Source organism: Littorina saxatilis, linkage group LG10 (genome assembly GCF_037325665.1).
Source record: "Littorina saxatilis isolate snail1 linkage group LG10, US_GU_Lsax_2.0, whole genome shotgun sequence".
NCBI classification, from domain to species: domain Eukaryota; kingdom Metazoa; phylum Mollusca; class Gastropoda; order Littorinimorpha; family Littorinidae; genus Littorina; species Littorina saxatilis.
In genome coordinates, this window is record NC_090254.1 from 4,389,430 (window position 1) to 4,406,329 (window position 16,900).

At 41.6% G+C, this 16,900-nt stretch overlaps 2 protein-coding genes across 2 annotated transcripts in view; one reads left to right on the forward strand and one right to left on the reverse strand.

Annotated features, from left to right (window-relative positions):
- The window catches only part of LOC138979126 (uncharacterized), a 90,818-nt gene that overhangs the window by 4,601 nt on the left and 69,317 nt on the right, over positions 1-16,900 (reverse strand). The window lies entirely within an intron of this gene.
- LOC138977995 (streptococcal hemagglutinin-like) overlaps positions 10,330-16,900 on the forward strand; it is a 14,823-nt gene continuing 8,252 nt past the window's right edge. Inside the window, exons 1-2 of the mRNA XM_070350605.1 lie at positions 10,330-10,416; positions 11,803-11,963. Of these exons, the coding sequence (XP_070206706.1) occupies positions 10,350-10,416; positions 11,803-11,963 (228 nt within the window). The 5' untranslated portion in view covers positions 10,330-10,349. The remainder of the gene's footprint in view (positions 10,417-11,802; positions 11,964-16,900) is intronic.

The following is a 16,900-nucleotide window of genomic DNA, read 5'->3' on the forward strand; positions in this document are numbered from 1 at the left end:
CAAAGCGGCGGAACAGTGTCTGTCTGCCTGTTTGTCTCCAAGAGACTGTCTGTCTCTCTGTTTGTCTGTCCGTATCTCTCTGTCTGTATGTCTGTTGTCAGTTGCTCTGTCTGTCTGTCTGTCTGTCTATCCGTCTATCCGTCTCTCTGATTGTCTGTCTATCTGACTGTCTGTCTCTGTCTCTCTCTGTCTGTCTCTCTGTCTGTCTCTCTCTCTGTCTCTCTCTCTTAGTCTCTCTCTCTGTCTCTCTATCTTAGTCTCTCTCTCTGTCTCTCTTTCTTAGTCTCTCTCTCTCTCTCTCTTTCTTAGTCTCTCTTTCTTAGTCTCTCTCTCTCTTAGTCTCTCTCTCTCTCTTTCTTAGTCTCTCGCTCTCTCTCTTTCTTAGTCTCTCTCTCTCTTTCTTAGTCTCTCTCTCTTTCTTAGTCTCTCTCTCTCTCTCTTAGTCTCTCTCTCTCTCTTTCTTAGTCTCTCTCTCTCTCTTAGTCTCTCTCTCTTTCTTAGTCTCTCTTTCTCTCTCTCTTTCTTAGTCTCTCTCTCTCTCTCTTTCTTAGTCTCTCTCTCTCTTTTTTAGTCTCTCTCTCTCTCTTTCTTAGTCTCTCTCTCTCTTTCTTAGTCTCTCTCTCTTTTTCTTAGTCTCTCTCTCTCTAGCTCTTTCTTAGTCTCTCTCTCTCTCTCTTTCTTAGTCTCTCTCTCTCTTTCTTAGTCTCTCTCTCTCTCTCTCTCTTTCTTAGTCTCTCTCTCTCTCTTTCTTAGTCTATCTCTCTCTCTCTCTCTTTCTTAGTCTCTCTCTCTCTTTCTTAGTCTCTCTCTCTTTCTTAGTCTCTCTCTCTCTCTTTCTTAGTCTCTCTCTCTCTCTTTCTTAGTCTCTCTCTCTTTCTTTCTTAGTCTCTCTCTCTTTCTTAGTCTCTCTCTCTCTCTTTCTTAGTCTCTCTCTCTCTCTTTCTTAGTCTCTCTCTCTCTCTCTTTCTTAGTCTCTCTCTCTTTCTTAGTCTCTCTCTCTCTCTTAGTCTCTCTCTCTCTTTCTTAGTCTCTCTCTCTCTTTTAGTCTCTCTCTCTTTCTTAGTCTCTCTTTCTCTCCCTTAGTCTCTCTCTCTCTCTCTCTTTCTTAGTCTCTCTCTCTCTTTTTTAGTCTCTCTCTCTCTTTCTTAGTCTCTCTCTCTCTCTCTCTTTCTTAGTCTCTCTCTCTCTCTCTTAGTCTCTCTCTCTCTTTCTTAGTCTCTCTCTCTCTTAGTCTCTCTCTCTTTCTTAGTCTCTCTTTCTCTCTCTTAGTCTCTCTCTCTCTCTCTTTCTTAGGCTCTCTCTCTCTTTTTTAGTCTCTCTCTCTCTTTCTTAGTCTCTCTCTCTCTCTCTTTCTTAGTCTCTCTCTCTCTCTCTTAGTCTCTCTCTCTTTCTTAGTCTCTCTTTCTCTCTTAGTCTCTCTCTCTCTCTCTCTCTCTCTTTCTTAGTCTCTCTCTCTCTTTTTTAGTCTCTCTCTCTCTTTCTTAGTCTCTCTCTCTCTCTTTATTTGTCTCTCTCTCTCTCTTTAGTTGTCTCTCTCTCTCTTTCTTAGTCTCTCTCTCTCTCTCTTTCTTTGTCTCTCTCTCTCTCTTTCTTAGTCTCTCTCTCTTTCTTAGTCTCCCTCTCTCTCTTTCTTAGTCTATCTCTCTCTTTCTTAGTCTCTCTCTCTTTTTTAGTCTCTCTCTCTCTCTTTCTTAGTCTCTCTCTCTTTTTCTTAGTCTCTCTCTCTCTCTCTCTTTCTTTGTCTCTCTCTCTCTCTTTCTTAGTCTCTCTCTCTTTCTTAGTCTCCCTCTCTCTCTTTCTTAGTCTCTCTCTCTCTCTCTCTTAGTCTCTCTCTCTTTTTAGTCTCTCTCTCTCTCTTTCTTAGTCTCTCTCTCTCTTTCTTAGTCTCTCTCTCTCTCTCTTTCTTTGTCTCTCTCTCTCTCTTTCTTAGTCTCTCTCTCTTTCTTAGTCTCTCTCTCTCTCTCTTTCTTAGTCTCTCTCTCTCTATTTCTTAGTCTCTCTCTCTCTCTTTCTTAGTCTCTCTCTCTCTTTATTTGTCTCTCTCTCTCTCTTTATTTGTCTCTCTCTCTCTATCTTTCTTAGTCTCTCTCTCTCTCTTTCTTAGTATCTCTCTCTCTCTTTCTTAGTCTCTCTCTCTCTCTTTCTTAGTCTCTCTCTCTTTCTTAGTCTCTCTCTCTTTCTTAGTCTCTCTCTCTTTCTTAGTCTCTCTCTCTCTCTCTTTCTTAGTCTCTCTCTTTCTTAGTCTCTCTCTCTCTCTCTTTCTTAGTCTCCCTTTCTCTCTCTTTCTTAGTCTCTCTCTCTCTCTTTCTTAGTCTCTCACTCTCTTTCTTAGACTCTCTCTCTCTCTTTCTTAGTCTCTCTCTCTCTCTCTCTTTCTTAGTCTCTATCTCTCTCTTTCTTAGTATCTCTCTCTCTCTCTTTCTTAGTCTCTCTCTCTCTCTCTTTCTTAGTCTCTCTCTCTCTCTCTCTCTTTCTTAGTCTCTCAGTCTCTCCCTCCCCCTCTCCCTCCCCCTCTCCCTCCCCGTCTCCCTCCCCTGCAAGAGGTCGGTGAAGGGAGAAACTCGATGCAACCACTGAAGTAGCGCTGTGGGTTTCCCTGAACCCACCCCGTCGTTAGAGAAATAAACGATAAAAACCCTCTTTCAAATGTATGGGTTCAGACAAACCCGCATCGTCGTTAGAGGAATAAACGGTAAAAACCCTCTTTCAAATGTATGGGTTCAGACAAACCCGCATCGTCGGGAGTGTGTAGTCAAAAGCGGCATCCGGCAAAGGTTAAACAGTTTAATTCTGCAGAATCAAGGTTTTGAAACGTGAACATTTGACAGCGAGGAAGAGACCAGGTGCGCCAGACAGATGTGTTTGGTAGAGCTAAGTGGGTCAGAAATTCCACCGATCCAAAGGCAGATGGATCTGAGGTTTTAATGGATAACAGGATCGATGCGCCCATTTTCCCACCGATTGATGGATTCAGGTGTGCAAAATGGGATCCTTGTTTTTATCGAATTTCAATGGGCCCAGCGATTCTATAGCGATCGTCCCTTGCATCCATAAAACCTTGGATCTATCGTCCCTTGAATCTATAGACCTTTGGATCTATCGTCCCTTGGATTCATCGTCCCTTGGATCCATCGTCCCTTGGATTCATCGTTCCTTTGATCCATCGTCCCTTTGATCCATCGTCCCTTGGATTCATCGTCCCTTCGATTCATCGTTCCTTGGATTCATCGTCCCTTGGATTCATCGTCCCTTGGATTCATCGTCCCTTGGATTCATCGTCCCTTCGATTCATCGTTCCTTTGATCCATCGTCCCTTGGATCCATAGACCCTTAGATCTGTTGTCCGTTGAATCTATAGACCATTGTATCCATCGTCCCTTGGATCTATTGTCCCTTGCATTCATATACCTTTGGATCTATCGTTCTTTAGATCCATCGTCCCTTGGATCCACAGACCCTTAGATCTGTTGTCCGTTGAATCTATAGACCATTGTATCCATCGTCCCTTGGATATATTGTCCCTTGCATTCATATACCTTTGGATCTATCGTTCTTTAGATCCATCGTCCCTTGGATCCACAGACCCTTGGATCTACCGCCCTTGGATCCATAGACCCTTGGATATATGGTTCTTTAGATCAACTGACGCTAAGATCCATCGGCTTCCATATCTGCAGTGAATGTCAGTTGATCCGAGACTTGAGGGATGCTTTCACTGGACCTATTGACGTACCTATATGGATCACTCTCTATGTCCAAGGTGTACCTTTCACTGGACCTATTGACGTACCTATATGGATCACTCTCTATGTCCAAGGTGTACCTTTCAGGTTCACAAAGCATTATTAAAATAACGATCTTTGTTTGGCAACACAGCATCATTAATGAGAAACAAGTCGCGTAAGGCGAAATTACTACATTTAGTCAAGCTGTGGAACTCACAGAATGAAACTGAACGTAGTCCGCCGCTAGTGCAAAAGGCAGTGAAAGTGACGAGCCTGTTTGGCGCGGCAGCGGTTGCGCTGTGCTTCATAGCACGCTTTACTGTACCTCTCTTCGTTTTAACTTTCTGAGCGTGTTTTTAATCCAAACATATCATATCTATATGTTTTTGGAATCAGGAACCGACAAGGAATAAGATGAAATAGTTTTTGAATCGATTTCGGAAATTTAATTTTGATCATAATTTTTATATTTTTAATTTTCAGAGATTGTTTTTAATCCAAATATAACATATTTATATGTTTTTGGAATCAGAAAATGACGAAGAATAAGATGAAAATGTTTTTGGATCGTTTAATCTATACATATAAATAAAAGAGAGTGTCTGTCTGTCTGTGTGTGTGTGTGTGTCTGTCTGTCTGTCTGTGGTCGCCATACCTCAGAGATGGCAAAAGATAAGCACAAGATATTTTGCATGCACACTGCACTGGACCCACAAATGTGCACCTGGGTTTAGTTTCTCCAGTCATTGTTTCCTTCTTCGGATAATTACCCTCCCCATCTATCAATACAGTCTATATAGTGCAAGGGAGGTAAGTCATGCTTTGTCACCCACGGAAGGGAGGTAACTCTCATCAAACCAGTATACCGTGTCATTCTCAAGGGTTACCCCCCGCCCGCAATCATCCCGCCCCCCCCCCCCCACACACACACACACACACACACACACTAACCCTGCCCCCTGCTCCCCCTCCCTGCCTTCCAGATCATCGCGAATAATGTTTACGAAACGATCGCCTCAGTGAAAGATCAAGAGAATTTACAGATTTCTCTCCCCTGTTCAAAAAGGTATGACGCGCTCAGGTATGCGTGCTTTGATCAGACGGTAACTACAGTGGGTGTGAGAAGGGGTAAACAAATCACGAAGAACACGTTGAACCAAATAGAAACTTGCCTTGCCTATACATCCAAATGTATGAGCTCACACTGTCATTTTTCTTATCCACATTGGAATAAGATTCGAGAGGTTTCTGAGAGAGGGGAGAGCAGAAACACCCGGGCGAAGCCGGGCCTGACTGCTAGTACAAAAATAATTTTAATTACAAGTTTCCGATTTTTAATGACCAAACTCACTCATTAGTTTTTAAGCCACCAAGCTGAAATGCAATACCAAACCCCGGCCTTTGTTGAAAATTGATTTGCCAAAATTTCAATCAATTTAATTGAAAAATGAGGATGTGACAGTGCCGCCTCAACTTTTACAAAAAGCCGGATATGACGTCATCAAAAGTATTTTCGAAAAAAATAAAAAAAAATGTCCGGGGATATCATACCCAGGAACTCTCATGTCAAATTTCATAAAGATCAGCCCAGTAGTTTAGTCTGAATCGCTCTACACACACACACACACACACACACACACACACACACACACACACACACACACACACACACATACACACACACACATACACCACGACCCTCGTCTCGATTCCCCCCTCTATGTTAAAACATTTAGTCAAAACTTGACTGAATGTAAAAACGCGGTGCCAGTGGCGAATTTAAGAAAATCCTTCTTCCTTGTGAAATTTACATTTTGTCCTTGGAAAATAACGATAACATCAAGGGTATTTATATTAAGCCAATCCTACTATAGTTCTAAGCACCTTACAATACCGAACAAAAATACCACCACAAACAAAAAACAAAATGTCTGAAATGGAGCGTTTTGTTTGGCTATAGTCATTCTAAATTCTTGAAATATGGGACACCCCCCGCGGGTTAGGGGGAAGAATTTACCCGATGCTCCCCAGCATGTCGTAAGAGGCGACTAACGGATTCTGTTTCTCTTTTTACCCTTGTTAAGTGTTTCTTGTATAGAATATAGTCAATGTTTGTAAAGATTTTAGTCAAGCAGTATGTAAGAAATGTTAAGTCCTTTGTACTGGAAACTTGCATTCTCCCAGTAAGGTAATACATTGTACTACGTTGCAAGCCCCTGGAGCAAATTTTTGATTAGTGCTTTTGTAAACAAGAAACAATTGACAAGTGGCTCTATCCCATCTCCCCCCTTTCCCCGTCGCGATATAACCTTCGTGGTTGAAAACGACGTTAAACACCAAATAAAGAAAAAACAAGTCGCGTAAGGCGAAAATACAACATTAATTTTAGTCAAGCTGTCGAACTCACAGAATGAAAATTAACGCACTGCAATTTTTCAGCAAGACCGTATACTGTACTCGTAGTATCGTCAGTCCACCGCTCGTGGCAAAGGCAGTGAAATTGTAGTAGTTGGTGGGGTAGTAGTTGCGCTGAGAAGGATAGCACGCTTTTCTGTACCTCTCTTCGTTTTAACTTTCTGAGCGTGTTTTTAATCCAAACATATCATATCTATATGTTTTTGGAATCATGAACCGACAAGGAATAAGATGAAAGTGTTTTTAAATTGATTTCGAAAATTTAATTTTGATCATAATTTTAATTTTTTTTAATTTTCAGAGCTTGTTTTTAATCCAAATATAACATATTTATATGTTTTTGGAATTAGGAAATGATGAAGAATAAGATGAACGTAAATTTGGATCGTTTTATAATTTTTTTTATTTTTTTACAATTTTCAGATTTTTAATGACCAAAGTCATCAACTAATTTTTAAGCCACCAAGCTGAAATGCAATACCAAAGTCCGGCCTTCGTTGAAGATTGATTGACCAAAATTTCAATCAATTTGATTAAAAAAATGAGCGTGTGACAAGGCCGCCTCAAAAAGCCGGATATGACGTCATCATAGACATGTATCCAAAAAAAGAAAAAAGGTCCGGGGATATCATTCCCAGGAACTCTCATGTAAAATTTCATAAAGTTCGGTCCAGTAGTTTAGTCTGAATCGCTCCACACACACACACGCACAGACAGACAGACAGACAGACAGACACACACACACACACACACACACACACACACACACACACACACACACACACACACATACACACACACACACACACACACCACGACCCTCGTCTCGATTCTCACTCTGTGTAAAAACATTTTGACTAAATGTAAACTTGAAATATGGGTAATCATCTTAGATTTGCCTGTCGTTCGAAATCCGTGTGACATTCAGGGAGTTTAGGCTTTTTTTGTATACTACAAATATCGATACATTAGCAAACTTCAAGCATGACAGAATGTCTTGTTTTCGTCGTTGTTGTTGGGTTTTTGAGTCACTTGAGAAAAAGTGACTCTATGTAATCGGTCAGTGTTAGTCCGGCCGGCCGTCCGGACGGCCGGCCGTCCGTAGACACCACCTTAACGTTGGACTTTTCTCGGAAACTATCAAAGCGATCGGGCTCATATTTTGTTTAGTCGTGACCTCCAATGACCTCTACACTTTAACGATGGTTTCGTTGACCTTTGACCTTTTTCAAGGTCACAGGTCAGCGTCAAAGGAAAAATTAGACATTTTATATCTTTGACAAAGTTCATCGGATGTGATTGAAACTTTGTAGGATTATTCTTTACATCAAAGTATTTACATCTGTAGCCTTTTACGAACGTTATCAGAAAAACAAGGGAGATAACTAGCCTTTTCTGTTCGGCAACACACAACTTAACGTTGGGCTTTTCTCGGAAACTATAAAAGTGACCGGGCTCAAATTTTATGTGAACGTGACTCATTGTGTTGTGAATAGCAATTTCTTCCTGTCCATCTGATGCCTCATATAATATTCAGAACTGCGAAAGTGACTCGATCGAGCGTTTGCTCTTCTTGTGTTTGATTCGCTTTTAAAGCCTGCTAAATTCCCGACTCGCCTCTCCTACATGACAGTGAGCTTTGTTCAGCTCGTTGTGCCTTTTTCGTCACGCGATAGGCGCACAGAAACACAGGAAATTGCACACAGAAAACAAACACAGGTGAACAATTCACTAAAACACTCTACCCTTCCGCCCTCTTTGTCTAACGAGAGTTAGCCACATTACCTTGTAAATAATTCGTGGCAGCAAAATCAATACTGCTCGAAAAAAACTTTTCGCGGGATGACAATAGTTTTGTTTTGAGTATAACTTTGACAAATAAGAATGATCAGTACGACTGATGTAATATTAATACTTCAACTGTGTTATTACACCCCCGGTATAGGGGTGTGTATAGGATTCGGTCGATGTGTTTGTTTGTTTGTGTGTTTGTGTTCGCATATAGATCTCAAGAATGAACGGACCGATCGTCACCAAACTTGGTGAACAGGTTCTATACATTCCTGAGACGGTCCTTACAAAAATTGGGACCAGTCAAACACACGGTTAGGGAGTTATTGGTGGATTAAGATTCTACAAGGACTTATAGAGGGACATATTAATGGTCAAAGGGAAATAACCAGTGAGAATGGTAAGGACGGGGGTGTTTTTCCTACCTCGGAGGAATTTCTTGTCTTTGCTTAAATGCACTGTGCAAACAAAAAGTCTCTCACGCCCTGCATGAGAAGTGAGATCCAATAAAGCCGTACAATGCAAATCGATATCGGAATGTTTTCAACTTCTCTGCCCACATCAACAAGGTAAATAAAGCTATCGCAACGTGACGTTCCATGTTATTTTAATCGAATGGCTACGTTCAATTCTTGCAATAAACGTGTTAACCTTCTCAACTGATATAATGTACTACATTTTATGAATTATGCATTATTTCTGGTACAGTTCGGGCACGAAGGCATTTGTAAAAAATAAAAATAAAAAAAATGCTGATTTCTGTACTTAAAATCATTTCTGAGGGGTTTATGGTTTATAAACACACAACCGTCGAAAGCTAAAGAACAACGCTTTGGTAAGACATCAAATTATTGACAGACTCTCCTCGGTGTCCGAACACCCCCGTGTGCACACATGCGCACGATAAAGAACCCAAGTTCACAGCGAAAGTCTCAGGGCTTGGAAACATGAATACTCGCATGCAGCAAAAAGAAGAACAAAACAAGTCGCGTAAGGCGAAAATACAACATTTAGTCAAGCTCAGTCAAACTCACAGAATGAAACTGAACGCATTGCATTTTTTCCCGCAAGACCTAGGAGATCTGCCAGGCTTATTAATAAAATATATCATACTGTGCATGACAAGAATAATTTGTGTTTGGCGCATTTATACACTGTAAGCGAATGGCTTAACATATCAGCCTAAGTGCTTCGAAGTCCCCTTTAGACGATTAGGCAACATTCACGTGACATGCTTAGAAACCTGAAGACAGTTTGCCACAACACCCACTTGCATCAATTAATCATTACGATCGCTTCAAACAATCGCTGTTAGAGAATATTTTAACGACCAAACATTCAACACTGCGAACTTGGTTTTGTTAAAGATACATTGCCTTCCTGTGCAAACGATCACGTAAACCCACACTTTAACCATCGCCTAAACCGTCATGTAAACCATCACGTAAACCCACACTTTAACCATCGCCTAAACCGTCATGTAAACCATCACGTAAACCCACACTTTAACCATCGCCTAAACCGTCACGTAAACCATCACGTAAACCAAAACGTAAACCATCGTCTAAACCATCACGTAAACCATCACGTAAACCATCACGTAAACCATCGCGTGATACATCGCGTGAGCCGTCAAGTAAACAATCACGTAAACATTCACGTAAACAGTTGCGTAAACCAACACGTAATGCTGTGAAGTAAACCATCGCGTAAGCCGTCAAGAAAACCATCACGTAATCATTCACGTAAACAGTCGCGTAAACCAACATGCTGTGAAGTAAACCATCGCGTAAGCCGTCAGGAAAACCATCACGTAATCATTCACGTAAACTGTCGCATAAACCAACACGTCATACTGTGAAGTAAACCATCACATAACCGTGTCGTAAACCAGCTTATAAAAAGCATTATGGAAAGTATTTTGGAAAGCAAAATCAAATAGCTCTGACATCCAACGTGACCGAGATAATAATTATTGGCACTAAACTAACACTAAAACGCATGGACCAATTACCGAAGGGCAATGACTTCATGTCATACAAAGGCTTTTCCTACCCCAAGTTCCCTCTTGATTGGCAAAATTTGATACTTTTAATATTTCAATTCACAACAACAAGCAGTCTAGGTGTTGATTTTTGGAATGTGACAAATTGGAGGGATGGTCTTATCCCACGTGAAAAAAAGCCTGCTCAGATCCGAGACGATGAGGCGAACAGTGTTTTAACGGGAAGGAGTTTGCTTTTCAGTTAAGACCGTTAATTTTTTGTATATTTGCATGGGGTGATTAGCAAGATGATTTACAAGAGAAGGACAGTATCTTTAACGCTTCGATTTTTCCGAGCACTAAGAGCGTATAAAGTTAAGAATCGAGGAGCCAGAAGATCTGTTGACGCCAGTACTGAGCCAACCGAGAGAAGAATGGCACTGTATACACTCGTCTGCTTAAAGTTGCTCTTTTTCCTCTGTTTTGCTGGTTGTGTATCAGGTAAGTTGACGGCATCTGTACGATGTTTGATGTGATTGATGTATTGGTTCACTTAGTTGCAATATTGTACAATCACAGTGGGAACAATTTGGTAATACGCAGTAATGAAGGACGTCTTTTTCCCGTTGCAGTCTCTTTGTGTTCGAGTACGCAGAGTCAGATATATTTATCCCCGAGTACGCTAGTACTTGGGCTCAACAGACTTTAATTGTGTGTCTGTGTGTGTGTGTGTATGTGCGTGTCTGTCTCGACTTAACAGCTTATTGCTGGGAAACTACTGGGCGCAGTTCGTTCAAAAGTTGATACACTAACTTGATAATAGGTCCGATTGATCGTATTAAAACTTCATAATGTTACCTGGGACCTAAATGCAAAATAAACCACAAAAACGACTTGGCGGTGGGAGGAATTCACACGGAGCAACAGCCAGCCAGGCAGCCTGATAGAACAGCCAGCGGATACTGTCGTCACAAAAAGACGTCATGACAAAGTTACACGCAAAGCGAAAGAGACTTTGACGTCATTTACTTTTGTTCGGAATTTCCCGTCTGTTCCTAGCTTGTCAGTGAAGACCTGACGTGAGTAAGCTTACCCAAAACGTCTTTGTTCTCTATTCACATTGCAGCTGTGAAATAATCAGTCTTGTGTCTCGGTCGTGTAGATACAGAGTTTGCTTCTGCAATCATTGTGTTCGTGTTGATGACGGCTTCATACGACAAATCAGCGAATCTATCGTGAGGAAGACGTTTATGTACAAATCACCGAACCCAACCCATTTTTTGTGTGCATTTTTCTGAAGAATAAACTGCATGTGGTAAATTTCATCCGTTTAATGCTTGTCGAAACGAGCCATAAGGCTTTAGAATAAAAGATTTCACGCATTGCTTGGCCATCTGATCACAGATGAGGTCGCAGTTTGTAGTGAATCTATGAATCGTCCAGAGATAGATCTGCATTTCTGGTCAGAAACCAACATTCACACCACAGGCATTCCAAACATTTATATTGTTAAGTTGTGAAGAGGGTCGGCAGTATATTTTTCACTGTGATCAAATAAAAGAGAAAGGCCAGTCACCACGCACATCCTCGGCTCGCATGCAATGTATTTATATAGCAAAGGGAATGCCTGTAATTCACACAGAGCAATCACTTACTCGGGTCCAGAGCGAGCGTTTTTTATACTTGAAGATCGTTCAGGTCACTGAACTGAATTGGGGGCGTATTGTCCGTTAGGTCTGAATGCCTTTATTAAACACAAACAAACAAAACACACACACACACATACACACACACACACCCATAAACACAAACAAACAAAACACACACACACACACACACACACACACACACGACCTCTCAGGAGTCTCCATGCTATGTTCCACACAGGTATCACGTGCCATGTGTTGTTCGACGGAGGTTGGGGGTGCTGGCGCCTCCCCATCGCGGACATGGCGACCAGGGACAGTCTGAACTTCCAGGTCAACGGCACGGGATATGTTGGCATCGGTCTCGCTACTTACGCCGACGCCACCAGCCCAGCACGCATGGTGAGTCATATTCCCAGGGCCGGACCAAATGAGTTGTAAGGGGGGGGTTCCTCCTTTTTGGGGGGGGCAAATCAGCGAAGTGGCGAAGCCACAAGCGCTCGCCTGCAAAGCAGGCGCGCGAACTAGGGAGGTCCGGGGGCATGCTCCCCCGGAAAATTTTTGAAAAACGGTTAAAATCTGTGCAATCTGGTCCTTGTTTTGAGGGTTAAGAGCAGCATTGTTTTGGTGCTAAAACTAGGAAAAAAAACAAACACTCAAAGCAAGGTACATGCTTTTTCCAGGGGTGGGGTTCCGGAACCCCTGGAACCCCCCCCCCCCCCCCCCCCTGGGTCCGGCCCTGTATTCCTGTGTATTATGTCGTGATGGAGCATCTTGCTGCAGTGACCTGGGAGCGTATGCAAGACACTAAGACTGCATATCCTAGGACAAGCGCCCCGAAGTTTAATAGCTCTCTGTTCGACAACTTTTGCCGCACTGCCGAATTCACAGGCATCGGACAGCCTCCCCGATCGCTAGCAGGGGGGATTCCCTTGTTTACAGCCGCTCTGCGCGTGCGCCTGACGCAGCAGCTGCGCCCTGTCAAGGCTGTGCTTGAAATCGGCGCCACGCAAACATCTTGATAATTATGCACCAGACGCGTGAAACCGCAACGCGAGTATTACTTGCGAGACAAGAGGCTAGGCACCCATTCTGTTCGCAAACGGAATGTTGTCAGTTATCACATCCGTCAACAGTCAACTGCAAAATATCGTGCATGCGGAATATGAATTTGTTTATGTATCCCGTCCCCCCAAATCGTATGTCTTAGAATATTTCTTCTTTGCCGGTAACGCTGCAAACTGATGGCCACAATCTTGAAATCAAAGTTATCGTAACGACAACATTGCTTATCAGTAGGGATAGGCACCTCTAATTTTATCGTAGGACAGTGCCTACGATAGGCGCTATCGGTTCTTCGTGAATTCCACGACAGGGGGTTATCGGAAGTTTTCTGTTTCTCGTACCGACAAAACCACTGTCGGATCCTTCCTGAATATGGGCCCCGGGCTGAGGTGCGAGAGAAAGCTACCACCCAGACGGGTGCCACCCGCAGTGGTTGGATAGGTTGAAACTGAGATTTGTTGTGATTTCAACAAATCCGAACCCGCGGTTTGTTCTCTTCCGTTTGCAAACATACATATATATATATATGAGTTGTTCTTTGCTACTGGTCACAAGTGGGGGTCAGCTCACACGGACGCATTTTTCAATACAGTCTAGGGGAGAAACTGGTCACAAAGCACCCAGTACATGCCAGAGAGATAGGAGAATCGGCACAATCAAAGAAAATACCAAAATCATTCAATAGATATGGAAATATTAAGATTTACTGTGAAAATGCCAGCAAAAATGGCGTCCAAAAACGGGAACGCACACTTGGTGCGTCTTTGAAGACTTACCTCCCGTTCTGTGTTGTTGATAATAGTCGTGTTTGTGCTGCTGTTGTTGAAATAATATCTAATAAAACTGATGCAGTTCTTGAAATGTTGCAAATTATTGTTGTCTTTGTGAAATGCGAGAGTGTTCTGAGGCGTAATCTGCATACGGCTGATGTCCCACATAGGGTACCCCACTTCGATCAGCGTATCACTCCAAATGAGCTTCATAGCAGAAAAGCAGATACACTACCAACACACTGCATAACAGATCTACAAGTCTGAGCCAGAATCATTGAAATTTACTTTCTGTATAAAATATTGCAATCAAATTTGTTCACGATGTCCCACAAATAACGCAGGTTACCCTCGCCTTCGATTCAAAGTAACTCCAATCTGACTTAATTACAATCGAAACGCAGATGACGAACTGATTCACCACAAATTTGTGGTATTTTACACACAAATTTCAACTGTGTTGTTTCGCGATAAACAGCCATAAACAAACAAATGTGGCGCCGTCACGTCGCCTTGGAAGGAATAACGCAGGTGACCAAGGCTTGTTTCCGATACCTGTCTGATTAAAATCATCGTTTTTTCACTAATGACGGTTCTTTGGCAGATCTGGTGAGTTGGAAACTGTCTATGAATGTTTCATTTAATGTCAAATGCGTACATTCTTGTCGATATTGTTACCTTTAGGCTCATAAATTAAGTCAATCGTCGTGTTGTCCGAAAGTGACTTTTGTCAGCATAGAACTTACTGTGCTTTGATCATTGACTGAGAAGAATCTTCCGATGACACTAGTTCATTTCACTACGCGACTGCAGATCTGCAAGGAAACTTATGGCAGGGGAAATAAGCTTAACTGAAGACGAATAAGCGGAGTAACTGTTCTTCAACGGATTGCTCTTACACTGATCTAAATATTTAGATCTTGTTGTCTGCTAGTCTGCTAGTAAGTAGTCTTCGGTCGTGTGAAAGTCACATCTATTTCGACTGTGTGCATCGATCCGTGTAGTGAAATGTTGATCTTTGATGATTTGGCAACATAACTTCGCTAAATGTGCTTCGAGTGTATCTCCCCGTTAACCGCATTTGAAAACGTCTTTTAACAAGACCATGTTTCGACAGCCCAGACGGGGAGGATCCTCGATAGCTCACAGGGTATATAATGTTTTCCGCCGTTTTTTGAAGAATCCTTTCAAATTTGCTATTCCAAAAGTACCTTATGACACGACTCGAGTGGCAAAGAACATTCTCTGCAATTCCTGTCTCAGTCCGTGCAGCCGTTTTGGGTCCTATCGTCATCATACAAACATACACACAGACACACAAGAACCAGATTTAAAAGTTAGATTATGTAGGAACCATGTGAACCAGTGATTTTTTCTTATGTACAACAGATACTACAGTATTTCTGCTTTATGAAAAGCAATATTTCAAAAACAAAACTAGAGATTTGAATTTTGACCACTTTTCCCCCTTTCTGTCACCAGTACTGAAGAACAACTCATATATTTGACAAAAAGCAAAGGCATAATGGAGACAAGACACGACAATAGAATGGAAAAAGAATATAAAAGGGAAAGAGAGAGAGGAAAGGAGAGGGAGAGAGAGAGAGTAAGCGAGAGAGAGAGAGAGAGAAAGAGAGAGAGAGAGAGAGAGTACATAAGTATACATCACAATTGCATATACCAATAACAATCGCTATAACTTCTTAATTAAATTTAGACTTAAATTATCTGTAATGAATGTGGCATACTGCACTCAAATTCGTTTTGCCCCTAGTCGGCCAGTTGAAATAATATATTCCTGGACTTTATCAAAAACAGATTCATTTAATTCTTTTGACAAACTTGCATCACCAAATAAGAGTGTTGATATCGTAATGTGATCAGTGGGGAGAGTACTTATTGTTCTGGTTCGGTCTCTATCGTAATGAGGGCAATCTAAAAGAAAGTGTTTTACGTCTTCTGATGCGTGGCCACAGGCACACGCTGGATTATTGCTCAAATGCCTGTCGACTAGGTGCTGGTTTAAATCGGTCATGCCTAACCTTAATTTACTGTGAATCACTTGGACCTGTCGTTCTCCAATATAAAAATACGGTGGCACAAATGGATCGTTAGCAGTTAAATATCTTTTAAATTGGCTTATGGATTCGATAAGTTTGATTTCATCAGGCAAGGCATTCCATAGATGTGTTGTTGATGGGAAAAACGATGATTTATACAATTCTGTTTTATACGATGGAATCTTACGTTCTAATGGGCGTCTCCTGTGATACGGGTTTTCTGCAGATACAAGAGGTGGGAGTTCAGCACTTAAATAAGGGGGAACTTTGTTATGAACAATTTTATGAAATAATATTAATTTATGGCGTTTGCGTCGTTCAGAGAGTGTAGTAAAACCCGATTCTTGATATAATTTTCGGTGACTTGTTCCTCGAACTGTTCCAATAATAATTCGTATTGCCTCTAAGTGAAGACCTTCTAATTCATCTGCCAATCCGGTAGTGCAATTATCCCATACAACGTCTGCGTAATCAATACTTGGCAATATGAATGATTTATATATGTTCTCTAGGGATTTTCTGCTTAATCTATATTTATATGAGCGCAGACAAGAAATCAATAAGCGGCATTTGGCTACGATAGATTTTGTTTGGGACTCCCATTTACAATTATTTTGAACGATTACACCTAGGTGCTTGTGCTTTTCTACATCTGGTAATGTGTTATCGCCAAACTTTAATTCAGTAAAATCCGGATTCTGTTGTCTGCCTAAATTTAATAATTCGGTTTTAGTTTGATTGAAAAGAACTTTCCACTTTTTTGCCCATTTAAAATTTTTACTCAGGTCTGAATTTAAAATCTCGGCTCTGAGAACAGGATTTTCAATGGATAAATACATACTTGTGTCATCAGCGAATAATTTGATAACAGATTCAATATGTTTCACTATAGCGTTAATATAGCAAATTCACAGAGAAAAAATTCTCAGGAACATCTTTCTCGGGTTTTCACCATGTGTCAGAATGTTTTGTCAGAGAAAAAATTGCAGAATCCAACCGTAAGACATGTGAGCTTGACCCATTGCCCTCGTGCATTCTCAACCAGTGTATTGATGCGCTAGTTCCATGTATTACCGGTATCGTCAATGATTCGCTGGCAACCGGGATCTTCCCATCTGTATACAAATCGGCGGTAGTCCGCCCTCTGCTTAAAAAACCTTCCCTAGACCCTAACTGCCTAAAAAACTTCAGACCCGTTTCAAATCTTCCTTTTTTCTCGAAATTACTTGAAAAGATAGTTCTCTCTCAGATCATTGGGCACCTCACCCAGAACAAGCTCCTCGACCTCCATCAGTCCGCGTATAGGGCTGGCCACTCAACAGAAACCGCTCTCATCAAAGTTGCAAATGACCTTCTCTTAGCTCTCGATCAAAAGCATGTGTCTGTCCTTTCTCTATTAGATCTCTCGGCAGCATTTGACACTATTGACCACTCCGTTATCCTA